At 36.8% G+C, this 17,737-nt stretch overlaps 1 protein-coding gene across 5 annotated transcripts in view; it reads right to left on the bottom strand.

The window, feature by feature from the left end:
* Mctp1 (multiple C2 and transmembrane domain containing 1) overlaps positions 1-17,737 on the bottom strand; it is a 569,946-nt gene that overhangs the window by 380,407 nt on the left and 171,802 nt on the right. The window contains exon 1 of one of the 5 annotated variants that reach the window (XM_074077068.1): positions 1,626-2,152. The exons of the other annotated variants lie outside the window; for them this stretch is intronic. Coding sequence (XP_073933169.1) covers positions 1,626-1,682 — 57 coding nt within the window. The 5' untranslated portion in view covers positions 1,683-2,152. Of the gene's footprint in view, positions 1-1,625; positions 2,153-17,737 lie in introns of those variants that run through there. 5 annotated transcript variants of the gene reach the window in all.

The raw sequence follows: 17,737 nt of genomic DNA, 5'->3' as shown, positions 1-17,737 counted from the left end.
GTAAATAATTAAGTCCATATTTGACACAGAGCATATCATAAAAACTAGATTTGATAACATTTTATTAGTAAGAGATGCCATTCATACTAACAGTTTCTGTGGCTGTTGTAATCTATAAGAAAGTCTTGGAAACAATGCAAAGTGCAGCAAGATAGGCTTTTGTCTTGATGTGGGTGTATTCTACTCTATTCTGTTTATTGAAGTTTAATACTTCACATAAAGAATAAGAAAGAATTCTCCAGCAGATTATTTGATGCAGCAGCTTCTTCCTTGCCCAAGCCAAAAAGCAGAGTATGGTGCATAGTCTAGCACCAGGATATTCTGTAGAACATCTCCCATTATAATCTCTTGAGATATGTATTTTTTTTCAGTATTTAAGGTCCCTAAATTCTCTCATACTGCGAAGTCATTTTCCTTAGAGCTTTCTTTCTCCGATGTGGAATACTGTTTGGGAATTGAAATAATTTTAATTTCTCTCCCAAAGAGGAAAACCACTCAGCTCATTAACCCTTTGACCTTTGTGAAAACATGAATTATTTAATACATATCTAATGAAAAGTAATTTCCATGTTTTGTTAGAATCTAGCAATTTTATAGTGGGCATAATTTTGAGTAGAAATGAAACATTCCTATGCATGATAGTGAGTCAATTAAGAAAAGAAAGAATATTCACAATGCCAACTGTTTGTAAGTACGTTTTTAAAAATCTCATTTCATTAATATCTTGGAAATTCACAGATATACATCTCAAATTCAAATTAACCTTTATTTTTTATCTCAAATGAATTTGAAGTGCTTAAACATGAGCATCCAAAGTTATATGACACAAGAACCTGCTCCATCTCAAACTAGGAGTTTGAAGTTATTTCTTTAATCAGTAAGAGGCCAAGATAGCATTCTTGTCTTCACCCCTAATGTTTCAGCAGTCAGCTTAAGGAATTTGAAAAGCAAAATCTCCCAGTCAGTCTCTATGCAGATTTTTTTATCCACACAATCTGTAAATGACTGTCTCCAACAGCAACTGAGAAAGCAGGCTGTGATAAACATGCTTCTACCCATTTGAAAACAAACAGATCAATCGAGAGTTGATAAATACGGTGGCCCCTCACTTAGCTAGAAACCCAGATATGACAGGGCAAAAGTCTTTCGTTACTTTTCCACTTCAAACTTTCTAATTACTAAGATCATTTTTATGTCAATGGAGAAATGGAAGTATACCTATTTAGAATAAAATTCAAACATAATTATTTGAATCTTAGGTATTTGTCACTTTTACACTTTTAACTGAGATCACAGAGTAGCAAAAAACAAAACAAAAAACAAAAAACCTGAGACCCCATGGTACCACTTAATCCTTAAAAAGCCTAACCCAATAGAAAACTACTACAATGTTTCCATTTGTCAAGCAATGTTCTTCATTAACAATTACAAAAGCAATCTGATTTATTAAACTAAGTATCATGAGTAGATTACACTGTAAATTTAAAATTAGTTGCATTAGAATCTCAAGTGCCACATTCAATAGCCTGTGAGAAGGCATTTTCTGAGGCACAATCAGGTACTGAACCTGCCACATGAATCTAATGTGTCCACAATCCAATGAGTAACCAAAACATGATACTTACCCTGTTACAAATAAATGGCAGGTTGCAGGCACTTTTCAGCTTGTAGCTATCCAGCATAGTTGTTTAGAAATGAACAAAACATCTTTCACTCCAGTAAGAGAACTGCATATCCAGACTTGGCTCTCTTCACTGAATACCAACAAGAGCGTCTATTCGCCTCCAAGGGAGAGCAACAGCTCTTTGCACAGAGCACTCGCTGCTCTGAACTGCAGTGACTTAGAATGAAAATAAGAGGAAGCCGTGATGGTTAAATACCATACCGTTGCTTCAGATTCACAGGATATGACTCAACTCTCAAACCAGTAGGGGTAGAGATTTCCCTCGCAAAATTGTTAACAGAGATTATATAACAAACATCATATTTGGGCTTCTAAAATGTTCACAAACTATCTTTTAAATTACCTGCTTAATCAAACACACATTTTTAATAGTCAATTCTCTTCCCCATGATACAAACCACAATCAGAAATGAGAGTAATAACACTGCACAAAGAAAACTCTTCTGCTTGCTCTCTGCAATGAATCAATTTAATGTTATTAAAGATGTGTGAACTTGCCAACACCTTTCTGACAGACAAAAGAGCTGCACTAAAGTCACTAGCGTCCTTGTCAGTGCAAAAAACTTGAGTAAAACTCTATTTTAACATGCAAGAAATGATGATTCTATATGACAAAATAAAACTTCCTTCACTAGGCACAGAATGGAAATAGATCATTGTGGTTTTCTGGTGCTTTTTTCCCCACAGAAACCCTGTCTTACACTGTCATTACCTTGTGATGCTAGCTCTGCCTACCTGTCCAACTCCCAGTCCTCCTTTATCTGTTTTGTGAACATTTCTAAGAGAACATGACTAATGATACAACTCGTCTAGTAACTGTGGCCATCTTCTGTGCTTTCTCCACCTCCTATTACCCCTTAACTCTGAGCAGTATTAAACTTGATCATACATGGATTATTATACTGGACAACTTAAAAGACAATAAATATTATAGACAGATCCTCAGAAAAACTCATCTGTATAAATGCAATCTGCATTGCCATTATTAAGAAAAAAGGATGAAGGCCAGTGGCCAGCGCCCATACGGCTTGGGAAGACGCGGACCAGGTGAGCTTTGCGGTACCGCGGTACCCCCACAGACAAGCCTGGGCCAGAGCAGCATAGCCCCCTGGACAGACTGACCTCCACCCGGGAAAAAAAAAAGAGAAACTGAGTAATAAGCAATAGGAACAGTTAAGACATGCTAGAAAGAGGGTGGGGCGCCCTGAGCACTGAAGATTGGGGGAAGGGAATCCTTCCCGGGACTGTAAATAAACAAGCTGGGCAGGCAGGAGAGCCTCTGGCAGGAGCGGGGCAAGCGCCCAGCAACCAGGAGCGGGGAAGCTTGTGAGAGGAGGGAAGACCCACTTCCCACGTGAACTGTAAACAAACATGGCTGCCAGCAGGAGCAGCAGCACTGCCCAGTAAGCAGGAGCAGGAAAGCTTCTGAAAGTGGCAGTGGGAGGAAAACTTCAGAGGAGAGGGGGGAAGACCCACCTCCCACATGAACTGTAAATAAACACGCAGGCCTGACAACGCGGGGGCAGTGTCACCTTTCCCAGTGCTTGGAAAGGGGAAAGCCTGTAGCAGAGGCCCCCGCACAGAAGAACTCTGAACAAACAAAGCCTGTGGGACCAGGTGAGTGCTAGCTCACCCCAGAGATCTGCATAAATAACACCACCAGCTACAGCAGGCTGAGAGCAGCAGGCAGGCAAGCCACAGTTGCAGATACCACTCTCAGAACTGTCTCCAGATGCTTTTTTTTCTTTTTCTCCCTACCTTTGATGAGAGAACAACCGAATTACACCTGCAAGCCGAAAAACTTACTGAAACTGTATTGCATTTGAACTGGGGACACTTGATGGGGCTTTTGTGTGTGTGTGCGTGTGTGTGAGTGTGTAGTTTTGTTCTACTTTATGCATCCCCTTTGATGAGACAACTACAGAACAACATCTGAGGCACCAACTCCAGGACTGGAGATTGAGACGGACACCCAAATTATTAAGACTGAAACTGCATTGCATATAAACTTGGAAGTTTTTTGGTTTTTTTTTTTTTTAATTTTCTATTTTCCATTTTATTTTAATTCATTTTTATATATAGATATTACTTTCATTTACTTATTTTTTTTTATCTTTGATTTTCAATCCTCTCTCTGTCTCTCTAATGTCTGTTCAGCTTACTGTCTATTAGTACACTAACACTCCCTGTTTATACCTTTGAAACTCTCTTGTCTGATACCTTGTTCTGCTTTCTCCCTCTTGTCTGTGTATTTGTTTTCCCCTTTTCTTTAACTTCTTGCTTTCCATCTCAGCTCACTCTTCCAATCTAAATATTACCATTCTTATTATTACAAGCTAGAAAACACTTAATTGCACACAGTACAGGGACAGTAACAACACCAAAGACAATGACGGGAAGACAGAAAAAACAGGGAAACCAGTTTCCTCACAGCAAAAAATTAGTACAGGAACCAGAGGGGAATGAATAGAACAGAAACTCAGATCCAGACTCCAACAAAATGAAGATAAACTATGCCAAAGGACCCAATGAAGCCCACAAGAATAATTTAAAAGAAGACATACTAAAAGTACTCAATGAGAATTTTATACAGATGATACTGGATAGGGTCAACCAAAATGTAAAGGAGATACTCAAGAAATTCCAAGACAATAAAAATAGAGAATTTGAAAAAGCAAAAGAAGAAATAAAGGAAACCATAGAAGCACTGTATAAACATCAAAGTGAAAGAGAGAACACAATGAATAAATGGATAAATGAACTCAGGACAAAAATAGACAACAATAAAGAAGAAAACTGCCAGGATATGGAAAACCTCAGAAAAAAGAACGAAACAGAACTGCAAAACAAAACGGAAGGCCAATCCAGCAAAATAGAACAAACAGAAGACAGAATCTCAGAACTTGAAGATGAAATGGTAATTAAAGGAAAAACTGAAGAACTATTAATTAAACAACTCAAGACCTGTGAAAAGAAAATGCAAGAACTCACTGACTCCATCAAAAGACCAAACTTGAGAATCATGGGCATCGAAGAAGGAGAAGAGGTGCAAGCAAAGGGAATGCGTAATATATTCAACAAAATAATAACAGAAAATTTCCCAAATCTAGAGAAAGATATTCCCATACAAATGCAAGAGGCCTCCAGGACACCAAACAGACCAGATTAAAATAGAAATACTCCACGACATATCATCATTAAAACAACAAGTTCAGAAACTAAGGAAAGAATATTGAAGGCTGTAAGAGAGAAAAAACAAGTAACATACAAAGGTAAACCCATCAAAACCATGGCAGACTTCTCAACAGAAACATTAAAAGCAAGAAGAGCGTGGGGTGACAGTAGAGAGTAACATCAAGTTAGGTACACACAATCAAACCTTCAAACAACTAAGACAACTAAATGGCAGGAATCACCATATACCTACCAGTACTAACACTTAATGTTAATGGACTTAATTCACCCATCAAAAGACACCATTTGACAAAATGGATTAAAAAAGAAGATCCAACAATTTGTTGCTTACAGGAGACTCACCTCACCAACAGAAATAAGCATATGCTTAGGATGAAAGGCTGGAAGAAGATTTACCAAGCCAATGGCCCCTGAAAACAGGCAGGAGTAGCAATACTTATCTCTGACAAAGTAGACTTCAAACCTACATTGATCAAATGAGATAAAGAAGGACATTCCATACTAATAAAAGGGGAAATAGACCAAAAGGAAATAATAATCATCAATCTGTACTCACCCAATGTCAACGCACCCAATTTCATCAAACATACCCTGAAAGACCTAAAAGCATATATAAATGCCAACACAGTGGTTGTGGGAGACTTTAACACCCCATTATCATCAATACATAGGTCATCCAAACAAAAACTCAATAAAGAAATCCAAGATCTAAAAAATGCAATAGATCAAGTGGACCTAGTAGATGTCTACAGAACATTTCATCCAACCTCTACACAATATACATTCTTCTCAGCAGCCCATGGAACCTTCTCCAAAATAGATCATATCCTAGGGCACAAAGCAAGCCTCAGCAAATATAAGAAAATAGAAATAAAACCATGCATACTATCTGACCACAATGCAGTAAAAGTAGAACTCAACAACAAAAGTAAAGACAAAAAAATGCAAACAGCTGGAAACTAAATAACTCATTACTTAATGAAGAATGGATCATCGATGCAATAAAAGAGGAAATTAAAATGTTCCTGGAAGCCAATGAAAATGAAAACACAACCTACCGGAACCTATGGGACACAGCTAAGGCAGTCTTGAGAGGAAAGTTTATAGCCATGAGTGCATATATTAAAAAGACTGAAAGATCCCAAATCAATGACCTAATGATACATCTCAAACTCCTAGAAAAACAAGAACAAGCAAATCCCAAAACAAATAGAAGGAGAGAAATAATAAAAATAAGAGCTGAAATCAACGAAATAGAAACCAAAAAACCATACAAAGAATTAATGAAACAAAAAGTTGGTTCTTTGAAAAAATAAACAAGATCGATAGACCCCTGGCAAACCTGACTAAAATGAGGAGAGAAAAAACCCAAATTAGTAGAATTAGGAATGCAAAAGGGGAGATAACAACAAACACCATGGAAGTCCAGAAAATCATCAGAGACTACTTTGAGATCCTATATTCAAATAAATTTGAAAATCTTAAAGAAATGGACAGATTTAGAGATACATATGATCATCCAAAACTGAACCAAGAGGAAATTAATCACCTGAATAGACCTATAACACAAAATGAAATTGAAGCAGCAATCAAGAGTCTCCCCAAAAAGAAAAGTCCAGGACCTGATGGATTCTCTGCTGAATTCTATCAGACCTTTAAAGAAGAACTGATACCAACCCTCTTAAACTGTTCCACGAAATAGAAAGGGAAGGAAAACTGCCAAACACATTTTATAAAGCCAATATTACACTTATCCCCAAAACAGGCAAAGACACCTCCAAAAAGGAGAACTATAGGCCAATCTCCTTAATGAACATTGATGCAAAAATCCTCAACAAAATAATGGCAAACCGAATTCAGCAACACATCAAAAAGATTATTCACCACGACCAAGTAGGCTTCATCCCAGGGATGCAGGGGTGGTTCAACATACGAAAATCAATAAACGTAATAAACCACATTAACAGAAACAAAGACAAAAACCACTTGATCATCTCAATAGATGCAGAAAAAGCCTTTGATAAGATCCATCATCATTTCATGATAAAAGCTCTAAGAAAACTAGGAATAGAAGGAAAGTTCCTCAACATTATAAAAGCTATATATGACAAACCTACAGCCAGCATTATACTTAATGGAGAAAAATTAAAACCATTCCCTCTAAAATCAGGAACCAGACAAGGATGCCCACTATCTCCACTCCTATTCAACATAGTACTGGAATTCCTAGCCAGAGCAATTAGGCAAGAAGAAGGAATAAAAGGAATACAAATAGGTAAAGAAACTGTCAAAATATCCCTATTTGCAGACGACATAATCCTATACCTTAAAGACCCAAAAAACTCTACTCAGAAGCTTCTAGACATCATCAATAGCTATAGCAAGGTAGCAGGATATAAAATCAACATAGAAAAATCATTAGCATTTCTATACACTAACAATGAGCAAATGGAGAAAGAATGTATGATAACAATTCCATTTACAATGGCTTCAAACAAAATCAAATACCTAGGTGTAAACCTAACAAAAGATGTGAAAGACCTCTACAAGGAAAACTATACACTTCTGAAGAAAGAGATTGAGGAAGACTATAGAAAGTGGAGAGATCTCCCATGCTCATGGATTGTAGAATCAACATAGTAAAAATGTCGATACTCCCAAAAGTAATCTACATGTTTAATGCAATTCCCATCAAAATTCCAATGACATTCATTAAAGAGATTGAAAAATCTACTGTTAAATTTATATGGAAACACAAGAGGCCATGAATAGCCAAGGCAATACTCAGTCAAAAGAACAATGCAGGAGGTATCACAATACCTGACTTCAAACTATATTACAAAGCAATAACAATAAAAACAGCATGGTACTGGCACAAAAACAGACATGAAGACCAGTGGAACAGAATAGAGGATCCAGATATGAAGCCACACAACTATAAGCAACTTATCTTTGACAAAGGAGCTAAAAATATACGATGGAGAAACAGCAGCCTCTTCAACAAAATCTGCTGGGAAAACTGGTTAGCAGTCTGCAAAAAACTGAAACTAGATCCATGTATATCACCCTATACCAAGATTAACTCAAAATGGATCAAGGATCTTAATATCAGACCCCAAACTCTTAAGTTGATACAAGAAAGAGTAGGAAATACTCTGGAGTTAGTAGGTATAGGTAAGAACTTTCTCAATGAAACCCCAGCAGCACAGCAACTAAGAGATAACATAGATAAATGGGACCTCATAAAACTAAAAAGCTTCTGTTCATCAAAAGAAATGGTCTCTAAACTGAAGAGAACACCCACAGAGTGGGAGAAAATATTTGCCAACTATACATCAGACAAAGTACTGATAACCAGAATATACAGAGAACTTAAAAAACTAAATTCTCCCAAAACTAATGAACCAATAAAGAAATGGGCACGTGAACGAAACAGAACTTTCTCAAAAGAAGAAATTCAAATGGCCAGAAAACACATGAAAAAATGCTCACCATCTCTAGCAATAAAGGAAATGCAAATTAAAACCACGCTAAGATTCCACCTCATCCCTGTTAGAATAGCCATCATCAGCAACACCACCAACAACAGGTGTTGGCGAGGATGCGGGGAAAAAGGAACCCTCTTACACTATTGGTGGGAATGTAGACTAGTACAACCACTCTGGAAAAAAATTTGGAGGCTACTTAAAAAGCTGGACATTGATCTACCATTTGATCCAGCAATACCACTCTTGGGGATATACCCAAAAGACTGTGACACAGGTTACTCCAGAGGCACCTGCACACCCATGTTTATTGCGGCACTATTCACAATAGCCAAGTTATGGAAACAGCCAAGATGCCCCACCACTGACGAATGGATTAAGAAAATGTGGTCTCTATACACAATGGAATTTTATGCAGCCATGAAGAAGAACGAAATGTTATCATTCGCTGGTAAATGGATGGAATTGGAGAACATCATTCTGAGTGAGGTTAGCCTGGCTCAAAAGACCAAAAATCGTATGTTCTCCCTCATATGTGGACATTAGATCAAGGACAAACACAACAAGGGGATTGGACTATGAGCACATGATAAAAGCGAGAGCACACAAGGGAGGGGTGAGGATAGGTAAGACACCAAAAAAAACTAGCTAGCATTTGTTGCCCTTAACACAGAGAAACTAAAGCAGATACCTTAAAGCAACTGAGGCCAATAGGAAAAGGGGAACAGGTACTAGAGAAAAGGTTAGATCAAAAAGAATTAACCTAGAAGGTAACACCCACGCACAGGAAATCAATGTGAGTCAATGCCCTGTGTAGCTATCCTTATCCCAACCAGCAAAAACCCTTGTTCCTTCCTATTATTGCTTATACTCTCTCTACAACAAAATTAGAAATAAGGGCAAAATAGTTTCTGCTGGGTATTGAGGGGGGGAAGAGGGAGGGGGTGGAGTGGGTGGTAAGGGAGGGGGTGGGGGCAGGGGGGAGAAATGAACCAAGCCTTGTATGCACATATGAATAATAAAAGAAAAATGAAAAAAAACGAAAAAAGGATGAAAATATACATGTAAATAATAAGCTAAAACTTATTAAAGCAGAGTTATTAAGTAGAAATATAAGGTGATCCACACATGTAATCTTAAACACTTTAATAGAAATTACAAAAGGTAAAAAGGAAGCCAGCTGTGATGATGCATGCCTTAATTCCAGCACTCAAGATCATAAATTCAAGGCCAACCTGGGCTACATAGGGAGACCCGTCTCAATAAAAAAATAAATAAAAAAGAAATATACAATCTCAATAGTGTTTGCCCCAATTTATCAACATATAACTGGCATAAAAACTATTAATGAAATGTTTACTACAATTGTACAAGTCTTGGAGATTAGTGTGTATTTTACACTTGTGCTACACTCCATCTAAACTAGTTACATTCTACAGGTGGCTAATGGTTCATTCTCAGTCTTCAGGCTATAATTCAAATGTGCTGTCTCTAGAAAGATCTTCCCTGACCACCTTTCCTGATACAATCTTCTGTGATTACTTTCTATTTGAAGATCTTGTTCATTTCCTTTATAGCTCATCACAGTCTGGCATATTCTTCGATATTAATTTATCTACTTTTATAGAGTATAAATAATGCAAGATACCTGAGGGCAAAGATCCTGTATTCGATATTTTATCTCCAGCCACTGATATGATGGCTAGCATGTAGCAGAATTTAATAAACATTATTTAATAAGCAAATAAAATATTTAACTTCTGCTACAGTTTGTCAAATAAAAAAATTTTAAGAACTGTGCTATCAGATTGGTGAATTTTCAACAAGTAAATTGGGCAGTGCTTTTCTGAATTGAAAATTTTTTCCTTTTAAGAATAATAATGACCCTCAGTCTGTAACACGCTTCATTCTCATATACAACATTATACATAAACAACAGGCTTGGTTAATTACCAAAGATTTAGAAACTAATTAGAACACTTTGGTCCTTCTGACATAAATAGACATTTGGATGTCTACGTATACGCTATGTACAAAAATATAAAATCGGGTATACTGTCCACAGGGCTACAGGGGTAGGGTCAAGCATGGGTTCCAAGCTTTCCAGCAAGAGCCACCTTCTCTGTTTTTTTACTAGGAAAGAAGTTAATTCTGTAGAACATAATCCTGGAACTATTGACTTTCATATTTAACACAACACGCAGTGAAGTTGTATAAAAATGAGGACAATCAAGAGGAAAAACAGACAAAGACATGAAAGGCAGACTTCTGACAACACTACTGTAATCCTTGATCCTGTTACACAGTAAGTCACGTGTCCTCTGTTATAACAATAATGGACACAATAGAGTGCTCATTACAGAACTGATTGTAACAGCAAAACACTGGAATCTTCTCAATGGGTCATTAACAGTGGAAAGGTTAAAGAAAGAATGGCTAACCATACTAAAGAACACGGTATAACTGTGTTTTTAAAGAACTAAGCTATCTAGATACACTTACATGCAAAGTTCCCTAAAAGATGTTAAAAGGAATAAAAATACATTATCCCAGCTATGGTGCATGAACTCTTTTGTACAAAGTAATAGAAAAGATTCTGAAGGACTGCATGCCTGTCCACACAGGCAGTTATGTCTGGGAAATAGATTTGAAGGGACTGAAGAGGACAAAGAGAGCCAATCAATTTGATCAGTTTATTATCTATTGCATATATCTCATAAAATAAAAATAAATTAATATATTCCTTAGGCAATTTGGAAACATGTTACTTTAAAAATAATTTAATATTTTATGTTTTGATATTTTCCTGCATTATACTCACTCTAAGTGAAATACTCTCCTTTGTTAATTTTTTATGGAACAAAAATGAAAGTGCTATTCTCTGGCCCAATCTCCATTCTTTATCAGCCCCAATTCATGCTTTCTCTGATTTTTCAGTTGGCAAAAGATATGCCAAAGATAGTCAAAGGACAGAGAAAGAGAGAGAAACAGATGGCAAGCTACATTAGAATCTTCAATGTATCTTCTCACATTGGCCAAGGTCTTTGATTTTTTTCTCTTGGCCCCTTGGACACTTTTACTGGCATCATAAACCCAGCTTGAATTTATTCAACTAGAAGAATGTCAACAGTCCAATTTTTATAAGAATATGCCCTATGTTAGTTACTCTTGTATTGGAATAAATAAATTTAAGTATGAACAGCTTACTGAAAATTTTCTGGTTTCTGAAGTGAGTTCAACAATTGCTTTCTTACTTTATATCTATGGTTGCTTTTCTGATTTGCTCTAGTCCTCAAAAATATTTACATTATCCTAGGTACACTCATAATCTCATATGCTTTTGTATTTTCCTAGATTTCTACACTATTCGCTCTTTAAAAATTGCATGGCTAAGTTACACAGCTTATAATATGAGGCAGGAGTCAAGGCCCTTTTGACTTTTAATGTAGCTAAAAAAAAAACTGGACTTATACAGAATTGACAAGCTTACCAATACTGCTGTTTTATTCTTAAATCCTACTTATTCTAATAGCTTAAAACTTCTGCATAGTCTGTCAACATTCTCATCACCTCCACTTAAAACTTTAACATTGTGCCAAATTTGGTTTAGGTTTTCTGGAAGAAATAAAACATTAAGATATATGTGATGCCCAAGTATGTCCTGGTCAATCCTATTCTTCCTCTCTCTCCAGAAGGAAATATTCTCCCAGGTTAACAAAATTCTTCATTCCCATACATTGTTTTTACATTTTTTTCTAGATATGTGTATTTATAAACAAGATAATTGATTTGCATGTCTTAAGCTTTATAAAATGGTATCACAGTACATGCATCCATTAAATCCTATTTTTCTTTTTTGGCTCTATGTTAATCTGGAGATTCACACGTTGTTCTACATGATTCTTTATAACTTCTGTATAGCATCCCAATGTATGTATCCTCTCTTCTATTAGTGGAAATATAGATTGGTTCTAATTTATTGCTACTATCAAACTGTCCTAATTCTTGTACATGTGTGAGAATTTCTCTAAAGATGGATACCTAGTTATGAAATTGTGAGGTTGTAGAATATGCATAATTCAGCTTTCCTTGATACTGCCAACCTGCATCTAAACATGGTTAGTTCTTCAATGCAGCCAGCAGTGTGTGAGAATATTCTTCTTGTACCAGATCCCTGCAGACAATAGTATGGATATTCCAGATGGTGAAATATCAAAAGACTTGTTATCCCAGACTGGACATGTCTATAGTCTGGGTTTGAAATAGAATCACTTTGTATACATTTGGGTTTCCCTGTTCAGTACTGATGTTGAGTATTGTCTTCTTTTCCTATTGGGTTGTTTGCCTTCCCCATTCATATTTTTTGGGTGGTCTTTTTAAATTTTGTTTGCTTTTGGGAGTGGGATTTTTTTTTTTTTGTCAGAAGTGGGGTTTGAACTCAGAGCCTTCTGCTTCTTAGGCAAGCACTTTACTACTTGATCCATGCCCTCCCCAAGCCTTTTTGCTTTCATTTATTTTTCAGATATGGTCATGCACTTTTGCCCTAGGGCTGCCTTACACCATGATTGTTCTACCTTCACCTGCAGTGTAACTGGTATCACAGATGTATGTCACTGCACCTGGCTTGTTTTTGAGATAGGGTCTTCCTAACTTCTTTGCCCAGGCTGGGCTCAAACCATAATCCTTCCATCCCTGCTTTCCATATAGCTGGGATTACAGTAGGCACTACCTTGCCTGGCCCAAGAGGTCTTTATGTAGATCCTACTCCTGTGTCATTTATATGACAAGTAAGTTATAGCTATAACTTCAGTGTTATGGTTTGTATATGAAGTATCCCCTGAAAAGATTCACATATTGAAGGTTTGGCAGATCAAATCATTAATAAGTGATTTGATTGTGAGGACTCTGACCTAATCAATGGATTAATCCATTGATGGATTCTAATTTGATAGCATTATTGGGGGGGGGCAGTAGAAACTAGGTGATGGAGCATGGTTGGAGGAGGTAGACTCTGAGAGCTTGCCTTTGAAGGGTATATCCTGTTCTTGACCCCTTTCTATCTCTCTCTGCTTCCTGACTGGCATGAGGTGAGCAGGTGTGTTCCATTGCACCCTCTCTGCCGTGATGTTCTGCCTTGACTCCAGCCCAAAGAAATGGAGCGGATCATGGACTGAAACTATGAGCCAAAATAAATCTTTCTTTCTCTTAAGCTGTTTATGGTAGGTATTTTGTCACAGTGACAAAAACTGTGTAGCACATTGTGTGTGGCTTGTTCTATATTGTTTATAATGTGTGCTTCCCTGGTTTTTATTCTAAAATTTATGGTCTATTTTTTAATTAAAATGTTTTTTCTTAGTGACCAATATTTCTTGTGTGAAAAATATGAAAATTAAGCTGTTCAGTCATTATGCCTGAAGTATTACCAATAATAATGTCAGATTACATGTCTAAAGGGAACTGAGAATTCCTATTTCTTATGAGCAGTTTAGTACATCATTTATGGAACACCTGTCATGTGCCCCATACTGTGTTAGAGGGTACAAACACGAAGCAGTCCATGCAATCAATAATCTTATAGACTAAGAGAAAGGCCTCATAGGGATACTGATAGTAATGATGAAGATGATGATGAAGAAGAAAAACGGGAGAAGTAACGCTGTGTTGGAGACTGATTGTGCTAACATAATTTTAACAGTAGGTTAAAGAAGATGGAGTAAAATGTTATTGTAGGAGATATGCACAGGATACCGTGGACATAGAGAGGGAAGAATACATTATAACCTTGCAGCTCCAAGATCATTCGAGAGATAAGTGGTCAAATTTGAGGTAGTATGGACCTGCAAGATACAGGAAGACCTGGAACTAAGATTTATATTTTCTCAAGAAGACCTATTCAGATCACACAGAAATTAATCTCTACTTATAAAATTAGTAAAAATGAAATGGGATGGCAGGTTATTAATTAAAAAAAATGCTTGCCAGGAGACAAGTTAATTTTTACAATCAGTGATCCAATCAGTTTCTCCTTTCATTAGAGAAAAAAGCATAAAAAAGAAAAAGCCTATAGTTCTTAGGAATCACAACAAATGATTCACATATCTTGCCATATCAGATTATTAATAATTTATAACATTGAAGTTATTTTCCTTAAATAAGTCACATGATAAACATATTTGTAAACAGCGTATCCCAAGTCAATCTCTTTTGTAAATACAGATGTTCACAAGTCTCTCTGCAGAGAATGAGACAAACAAAAGCTTTTGAAGACCATCTGTGTCCCTGGATAGCCTATCTCAGACTCTCAGGCATAGCAATAACCTGGTTGAACATAGCAGCTCTACACAGAGAAACAATGTGTCAAACAGGTGGAGAAATTGTCCAGAGAAGGAGATAGGTAAAAAGCAGTCTCAGAAGTGAGCACAGGCAGTGGTCATTCAATTGCTCGACCAGGTGCACAGGGCTGGTGGCTTGTTCCTTCTGATCCCATGCTTAGCAAACTACCATCTGGTTTGAATTTGGGATGTCCTCTTGTGTGCTTTCAGGGAGAACTTGTTTGCATCTGCAGCAGTCTCACTTCCCATTATAAATGGAAGCACTGGCATTCCGATCTCTCACGTGAGTTCTCTGAACTTTGTTAAGTGGGAGTCCAGCTCTGGAGGACAGATGTACTCTGAAACTGCTGACATGCATGGAGTTTCTGGGCCCACAAGGCATTGGGCAAACACGGTGGACAGTGACAAATTCCCTTACACAAAGTCACCATACAAGGCCTGTTGGGATCTTAAGTAATCTACCCTACATCTTCACTTATCCTCACTCTATCCCCATGACCATCCATTTCAAAGGATACTTAGCTGGGTTTTCAGATGCCCAGAAATGACTTAGAAATGTGAACCTAAAAATTAAAGATAACTCCATGGACAGGGACAGAAAGCTCACAGAAAGTAAAATTCATGTTTGTAATCACAGCACTAGGGAGCAGACACTGTGCTACGTGCCTCATTGCATCCTCATGGAAATGCTGTGAAGAAGGTACTATTTTGGGCAAGTACTCCATTTTACAAAGAAGAAAACCAGTGTCTGAAGAGGTTAAAGTAATCTGACCACACATACACATCTAATAAGAAGTGGAGCTGAGATTAAAACCTGTACCCTCAAATACGACATCATGTTGTCTGTATACTTAATTTCACTTTATTTTATAACAAACATTCATTCTGTACTTACATGCTGAATGGTGTTCTAACTACTTTACTAACGTTAACTCATTTGTTACTTGTAATAACCCTACAACACAGCAATATCCCCATTCCGATAAGGAAACTGAGGCAAAGAGAAGTTAAGTAACTTTCCCATGTTTGTACAGCTAGAAGATGGTTTAATGAGGATTTTAGCGCTAGAGGGCAAGCCCTCAAACTCGGCTACTCCATATAATATATAATGTTCTCTACACAGAAGTGATAAGGTTCCAATTTAAATATTAATTTCAGTACAATTGTAATTATAGTTTTTTAGAGGATGGATGGAAACAATAGCGAAAGAAATTTCTTATGTCACATCATTTTTCTTTATTGAACACCAGTTAGGAAAGCTGTGATTCTCCTTTCAGAGTTAAGAGCTAGGGAGCAAGTAACCACCATAAAACACTACAGGCTTGGAGATAATTATGTTTAGGAGATATAGTAAAGGGCAGTGACAAATTTAAGTCTGTATCTTTTTTTTCTCACCCCTGCAGGGAGAATGGAAGGAGTATCTTTTTATTTTTACACTCATAAATCCTCAGAGGTAAAGATTGGGATACTTTAGAGAAATCTAAAATGAAGCAAATATTTCACAGTTTAATTTAAAAGTCATTTTCTGCTAGAAACCGAAGAAATTTAATTTCAGAATAAAAATGCATTGAACATAAAGAAGTAGACATGAATGCCTCCTACTTTAAACCAAATTTCTGTTATACTTAAAATGGAACTTTTGGATCCATAAGTTCTTGACTTTTATAAAGAATAATACTTTGGAACTGGTTTGATAAAAATAACAGCATCTGACTCATATCGTACATGTGAAGAAAACTTTTTAAACAGTGAGGAAAGGCCTTCACTAGTTTCTATGCCACTAAAACAATCCAGTATAGTTCCTCTCGGTCAGAGTCTCAAAAGTGAACTCAAACCTGAGTGTACAAGTTCTCTTAGAACCTCTAACTCCTCAATCTGCTTGTTCCTTCCGGCTTGACTTGGTTCATTCGATGCTCCCAGAAGTCATCATCTTAAGAGAGACAGCATGCCACAGACACTAAATAAGGGACAACGCTTTCTCTCATCCCTCTTTTCTCCATAAACACTGCAATTATTTTTGCTCAACAGAATTTGATTATGAAAGCACAGCTCTCGCTCCTAAGCAGTATATGCTCCTAACCTCACACTTCAACCTGCACAGTCCCTTCTGTTTTCACCTTTGCATCTCTCTTCCCATTCTCTCATGCTGCTTCTAAGCTTCCTTCCACTCCTCTCAGAAGTAAAACGCAACCTTAGGACTCTTAAAGCAAATACTTAAGGTAATATTGCACAGCAGTTAAACAGCCTGCTTTAACATCATACCACCTAAACATAAATTATGTCTAGGTCAGTTACATGCCATGATTTTTATTTTCACTATCATCATTATATTTAATGGTGAATTATTTGACTTTAGGTGAGAAATAAAAAATAATTTCAGAGTTGTAAATATAAATCACCTAAAAATGAGGTCAGTGCCTCATTTTTAAAAAAGTTCTGTGCTAGTTATATCAACAAATCCACTATAAATTATATTTTTAATGCACTCTTTACTAATTATTTGTAAATAACTGGTAAATTATCGATTTCATTCTGACTCCTCTTTGTTTTATCCTGAGGTAGACCAGGTGTTCAGTGCACATGCTTATCTGAAGGCCCTTTGCTGTTCTGCTCTGTTCAGGGTTGCTGTATGAGATTGCAGGACCAGGGTGGTCAAATTTTCTCATTTTGATAATCCATGTAAAACACTTAATTATAACAAATATTTCCATAACACTTTGGTAGTCAAGCTTGGGTCAATCTAAGATGACACCAGCCCTATGTTCTCATATCCAGGTTCGTATAATTAATTACTATCCTAGGCAAGGGTAGTAATTTAGCCCAGACTGGGCTAAAGACTTAAATTGTACATATAACTCTCGATATATGTACATATTGCCATAGGTGAAGATTAACAAAATTGTTGAGCCTTTCACCCCAGGCACTAGGAAATCAAAGATGACTAATACACAAATGAAGTCCCTGTCCAGACAGGTTTGCAGTCTATCAGATGCTTCCTAAACACCTCCATGTGTTGTTTGAAATTATATTTATCACTGCCA

Source organism: Castor canadensis, chromosome 6 (assembly GCF_047511655.1).
Source record: "Castor canadensis chromosome 6, mCasCan1.hap1v2, whole genome shotgun sequence".
NCBI lineage: Eukaryota > Metazoa > Chordata > Mammalia > Rodentia > Castoridae > Castor > Castor canadensis.
This window is presented reverse-complemented; position numbering and strand designations above follow the sequence as displayed.